This window comes from Miscanthus floridulus, chromosome 6, assembly GCF_019320115.1.
Source record: "Miscanthus floridulus cultivar M001 chromosome 6, ASM1932011v1, whole genome shotgun sequence".
Taxonomy (NCBI): Eukaryota; Viridiplantae; Streptophyta; class Magnoliopsida; order Poales; family Poaceae; genus Miscanthus; species Miscanthus floridulus.
The window spans coordinates 86,127,671-86,133,693 of NC_089585.1; the positions used below are offsets into that span (position 1 = coordinate 86,127,671).

The 6,023-nt window shown below is 44.3% G+C and overlaps 1 protein-coding gene across 1 annotated transcript; it reads left to right on the forward strand.

Moving 5' to 3' along the window:
• Positions 1–1,179: 1,179 nt before the first annotated feature.
• On the forward strand, positions 1,180–5,137 carry LOC136458529 (kinesin-like protein KIN-13B). The gene is made up of 12 exons (XM_066458475.1): positions 1,180–1,382; positions 1,479–1,649; positions 2,190–2,375; positions 2,488–2,589; positions 2,662–2,739; positions 2,821–2,902; positions 2,978–3,137; positions 3,230–3,532; positions 3,633–3,851; positions 3,932–4,385; positions 4,459–4,524; positions 4,600–5,137. The coding sequence occupies exons 1-12, from the start codon at positions 1,284–1,286 to the stop codon at positions 4,777–4,779; spliced, it is 2,100 nt and encodes a 699-aa protein (XP_066314572.1). The 5' UTR covers positions 1,180–1,283; the 3' UTR covers positions 4,780–5,137.
• Positions 5,138–6,023: the final 886 nt, after the last annotated feature.

The following is a 6,023-nucleotide window of genomic DNA, read 5'->3' on the forward strand; positions in this document are numbered from 1 at the left end:
ACAGTTAATGGTGACCTATTCTATAGGCCGCAAATAGTTTTTGGTTTATAATTTATCCTTTGTATTGTCAGTGTTGGCCTTTTCTTTAATATTTTGTCAACTTTTTGACATGCAGGTACATAGCGTACGGAATCAACGAGAGCATGTCATCTTACTTCTGGCTAATATGCAAATACGAAGGAATTATCATGAGGTTTCTTTCTGTGTATATTCAGCCCTTATCTAACATTGTTCCTGTTTATATTCCTTTTTGTTTTTATAGAAGGCTTCCATTTCGGTCTTTACAAATCAAAATTCTTGTTGCAGATGGATCAAAATACGTCGTGTTCAGAAAACTATTGAAGAACTACAAGATGTGGTTCGAGTTCCATGGTGGTCAGAACAACCTATGGTCAGTGTGGCAATAGAATGATGAAAGATACTGTCAGTCATGAACTTGATCTTGATAACATGGGGTAAAGGGGGCGTTTATTTTTGTTTTTGTTTGATAGCAGGGGCCGTGCCCCCCCCCACCCCCACCACCCACACAATGAATTTTTTTAATATTCCTATAAATATTTTAATTTACAGAACATCAGGGTATCAATTCACTCATTTTTATTATAATTTTGTGATTTTTATATGAATATTAACTACATAAAAGTATTAAAAAATCGAGGCATAAATTTATGTATATATTGTCATACTTAGAATTGTCATCATATTTATCCGACCCCCTTTAATCAAAATTATCGGTTCCGCCACTGGGTATCACTAGCAGCAGCAAACCATGCAATCTTAACGAAATTCTTGAATTTCGTGGATACTGAAAATGATTTCACATTTTCTGATTTTCATGTGTCCCTTATTGGTTGCATTTACATGGACGACAACGATACCACTCCATACTAAAATTGATGAAAATTTTCGAAAAGAGGGATAACGAAATGCCCGTTCCACCAACCAGCACCCCGGTCGGCGGCCGAGACAGGCGCTGCCTAACAAAAGGCCCCTCGCTTCAAAATGAACTCACCCTCCACTTTTTCGTCCCTACCCGCAGGAGCCTTGAACTCCACTCCAAATTCAAACTTGGGGGCGTCCACACAACGTCTCGCAGATCCCAGGGTGCAACCTGTAAAATCACCCCCTCTCCGTCCCTCTCCGAGACTGAGGTCTTTTATACTCTAGTTCAGTAGGAGCCGCTCCTCCGCCTCCCGTTGTCACCTCCTCCACCAGTCCCCCTCGGCCTTCTCCCCTCCACAAGGCGTCGCCCGCTCCCCTCCCCTCTTTCGCCGGCACGGACGATGAACGGAGGCGGCGGCGGGCGGCGGCGGTACTCCTCGGAGCAGCTCCTCTTCGACGTCCCCGCCAATGCCGGTGCCGCCGGCCGGTGGGCGCAGCAGGTACGCGGCTTAGCGCTCCATCGAGATCTGCGCGGGGTCCAGGTTTTCCGGTTTCTTCTGGGACGAGCTCATCGGCGGGTCGCTTTGTGTGTGCAGCGCGGCGGGGTGCGGCGCGGGGACGGGGAGATCTTCGTGTCGGTGGAGCCCGCGACGCCGGCGCGGCTGCGCGGAGGGGACGCCGCGGCCGGGGAATCGCCGGGACAGAGGCAGCAGCTCAGTCCTGGGTTGCTCGATCTCCATGCGTTCGACACGGAGCTAATCCCCGATGTGAGGCCAATCATCTGCACTCTTTAAGTTTTTTTTCTCACCAGTTGCTGCTTCTGTTTCGGTGACCACGCCTGTTTGCGATAAATCTTATTGTTCGAGAATGCTGTCGGCGTGCTGGATCTGATGTTGCTAAAGTGAACGGGGAGGGTCATGGGATCGGGAAAACGTTGCTTTAATTTCGTTTCTGAATTGGTCATCGGCTTCCATAACACACATTTTTCCGGGTCTTCTAGGCGTGCTGATTTTTATGTACAGAAATTGGAATGCTAAACTTATATTTTGTTGGTGGAATCATGGTCGGTTGTTGAGATGGGACACCACATTAGTATGTTGATTTATCAGTCTGTTTGAATTGTTAAATTTAATCTGGTCCTTTAGTTCAGAAGATGCATCTACTTTTATCCAGTGATGATCCTTCATTCGTTCTTTAATCCTAACCTTTTCCCCGGACAATATGGTGCTGTAGAAAAAGATGCCTTGTCATTTCCGCATTGACAGTTCTTAATAACTTAATCTAAAATTCGTATTTCATGTATACAGTTTCAAGTACCAGGGATTTATGATGGTGCCCAAAAGTTTGGCTATGGAGGAGGTTTAGATGAATCTGATATGAGATTCACAGCAAACAAGCTGATGAGCAAGTCGACTGTTTTTCTTGATGGTAACTACCTGAAGGCCTTCACTGATAAAGAAAAGGCAGCACCTGTCGCAAAAATCAAAGTGGTGGTATGTTCTTTCGTTTTGTCACACACTTGCTGATAAATAGTTCTGGTTGCCTTAGCTGTTATGTCATAATCTGTCAATTTCTAATAGTTTTGATGTGACATATAAAATGCAGGTGCGCAAAAGACCACTTAACAAAAAGGAAGTATCAAAGAAGGAAGAAGATATCATAGACATTGAACAAAACTCTCTGACTGTCCATGAGACTAAACTTAAGGTTTGCATTTTCTTCTTTTGCCATTCCTGATGACAATCTTGAGAATCTTAATATCTGGCACATGATTCACAGGTTGACCTTACTGAATATGTCGAAAAACATGAGTTTGTATTCGATGCTGTCTTAGATGAAGATGTTTCAAATGATGAGGTGCCTACATATTGCAAACTCTTTGCTATTAGTGGTAGTATTGTACATCCATCCTCAGTCCTGTTTTTATCCAACCTACAGGTTTATCGTGAAACAGTGGAGCCTGTGGTTCCTGCAATTTTTAATCGAACAAAAGCAACTTGTTTTGCTTATGGACAAACCGGTACACGTCCAATCTTCTCTAGATCCTATATCCACAGAACACTTGATATCACTTGAACTAATATTCTCCACTCAGGTAGTGGAAAGACGTATACCATGCGTCCCCTCCCACTTAAGGCTTCCCAAGATATCTTGAGGTTAATGCACCATACGTATCGAAACCAAGGATTTCAGCTGTATGTTAGCTTCTTTGAGATATATGGGGGTAAATTATTTGACCTTCTCAATGATAGGAGGTGAGTTACCACAAAGTCTGTGATGTTAACGGATTGTGTATATCTATGTGCTTGCTATTCCTCACATTTTGAATCTGAATTTTTTCTTGCAGCAAACTTTGCATGAGAGAGGATGGAAAGCAAAAGGTTTGTATTGTTGGTTTGCAAGAGTATAGAGTGTCTGATGTAGAGACTATCAAGGAGTTGATTGAAAAGGGCAGTGCTACCAGAAGTACTGGCACAACCGGTGCAAATGAGGAGTCCTCGAGGTCTCATGCCATTCTTCAGCTTGCTATTAAACGCCGTGTGGATGGCAATGACTCCAAACCACCCAGACCAGTCGGCAAGTTGTCATTTATTGACCTTGCTGGCAGTGAGCGTGGTGCTGATACAACTGACAATGATAAACAAACAAGGTCACCTTTCACAATTCACCCCCTTTATTCTAGTTTGCAGTACCTCGTGAATGTATTGGCATTTTGTTTATCGAACTGTCCTTTCTGAAACGCAATGCAGAATCGAGGGTGCTGAGATCAACAAAAGTTTGCTTGCCTTAAAGGAATGCATTAGAGCACTTGATAATGATCAGACTCACATTCCTTTCCGAGGTAGCAAATTAACTGAAGTCTTGCGGGACTCATTCATTGGAGACTCACGCACTGTCATGATATCATGCATTTCTCCTAGTTCTGGCTCTTGCGAGCATACTCTGAACACGTTGAGATATGCTGACAGGTGGTTACTTACCTCCATTGTTTCTGTTACTATAACTGCTCATATTCTTATAATATGCACAACACATTCTCATTTTTCAGAGTGAAGAGTTTGTCAAAGGGAAGCAATGCCAAGAAAGATGTGTCTTTGGCAGTGCCTTTAAGAGAGTCGAGTCCTTCCCCACTGACTTCAGTTGTACCTTCATTCCCTGCATCTGAGGTTATGAATGATATCACCGAGAGAAGCAATTTTGGTTGGCCCAAGCAGCAGTATGTTAAAGAACAGCCTGCTCCAACATTCGTTGAACGAATGCCCAAGGTGAAGGATTCGGTGGAGTTCACCTCATCATATGGTGCTTATTCGATGGAACAAAGAAGCAAGGGTTGTATGGCACCAAACTTAGCTGGAGTGCCAGATATAATGTACCAGCAGGGAAGGCAACCAGCAAGGAAGGCTAAAGATACCACTTTTGGGAATAATATGAGAAATTCCATTGCTTACCCAACTAGAAGGGTTGAGCCAGATGAAGATGAGCATCTAAATAATCTTCTCCAGGTAGTGCTTCTCTATGAGATTTTCTTGTCACAACATGACTGAGGTGAATATTGACTTCGAATAATTGCTGCAGGAAGAGGAAGACCTGGTTAGTGCTCATAGGAAGCAGGTTGAAGAGACGCTGGACATCCTCAAAGAGGTTAGTACCCTACGGATCTAAATTGCCTCATTGTGTCGCTGAATCATTTTGCTCTAACACCTTTCCCTTGATCAGGAAATGAACATATTAGGCGAAGCGGATCAGCCTGGCTTCCAACTCGATGACTACCTTGCGAGACTAAGCAGTATACTCTCGCAGAAGGCGGCCGGAATTGTGGACCTACAGGCTCGGTTGGGGCAGTTCCAGAGGCTTTTGAACGAGAACAACGTGCTGCTCTATGATCAGAGCCCTTGATCGTAGTTCTGTCGGATCAATCTGTTGCCTTGATGCCACCGGAAATGGTGGGCACTGGTGATTTCTGCCAGAGTCTCAGGTGGCGGCAACCTATGCGTGGTTGCTGTGGCCTTGATGCTGCGATTGTAAGTTGTAACCCATAGGTGCCAGTGAAACGCAGAACTAGATGGCTAGTTCACAGCCTGCTGCCATGGTTCTTTGGCATGGCCGGCCCGGCAACCTATTTTGTACTAGAGCTGCTCCATCCTTGTGTGTGTCACATGAATGCTCTGTTTTATTTGTAGCTCAACAAATACATTTTTCCCCCTTTCTGATGTATGAAATTTTCCAGAGTGTATGGTATCATCCCGTTATACACTTTTTCCAAGTACTCCCTACTTACGTCTGTTGACGTTTATTGTACGAGACGCATGATACATCTGCGCAGCTCAGTTATTTGCACGGTCTAGCAATCTAATCTATCTAGACATAAATATCTTAATGATGCCACTAAAGAAATGTATCGTAATGGTGAGGAGCGCCTTGCGTTGTCTCGTCCCTCTCAAAAAAGAAGGGAAAAAAGAGCTCCCATTTAACTAGTTGTATAGTCTGATTTATTCACGGAGAACCAGCTGGGGGAAAAAAAAGACGCTCAGATTCCTATCCGGATTCAATTCCGTGTCCGATCATGACGTAGTACAACTGCAAAACAGATTTTATCACAAACAACCGATCCTTCAGACCAGAGCGCGGGAGGTCGGCCACCATGCACATGCAGTGCCTGGCGCGGGCAGTTGCACGGAGCGCGGGCGCCGCAGGCGCAGCGGTGGAGGGTTACGGCGGGCAGAGGTTTCTCGCCACTGGCCGCGCCGTCGCGAAGAGCTAAATCAAACCGAGGCCCGTCGTCAGTGGCGGATCCAGGATTTCAGTCATGGGGGTACGGACCTAAGTGACACAATTCGCTAATGATATAAACGATCTAAGTGATGCAGTTCACTAAGAGCAACTCCAAAAGATTGTATATCTTTCATATGATTTATAGAAAAGCTGGCGGAGTGTACAGAATATAGAAAGTGTTTTTCATAAAATAACTCTCCAAATGATGATTTAGAGAGTAAATTTTACAAAGACTATTGGAGATCGATGCTCTAAGGATACAATTAACCAACATTCATTTAGGAGTATACAGATATAGTCATTGCCAAGGTCTTCATAAGCATATTAGTTTCTTGCTGACTCAGGGTAGACCAAGAAATCTTTTGTGC

What these genes read in the sequence shown, in the direction of transcription:
- LOC136458529 (XM_066458475.1), top strand. Translation starts at nt 1,284, where the DNA reads ATGAACGGAGGCGGCGGCGGGCGGCGGCGGTACTCCTCGGAGCAGCTC. An exon ending in CCGGCCGGTGGGCGCAGCAG is followed by an intron (nt 1,383 to 1,478) that starts GTACGCGGCTTA and finishes TTGTGTGTGCAG; the next exon opens with CGCGGCGGGGTGCGGCGCGG. An exon ending in ATCTAAATAATCTTCTCCAG is followed by an intron (nt 4,386 to 4,458) that starts GTAGTGCTTCTC and finishes TAATTGCTGCAG; the next exon opens with GAAGAGGAAGACCTGGTTAG.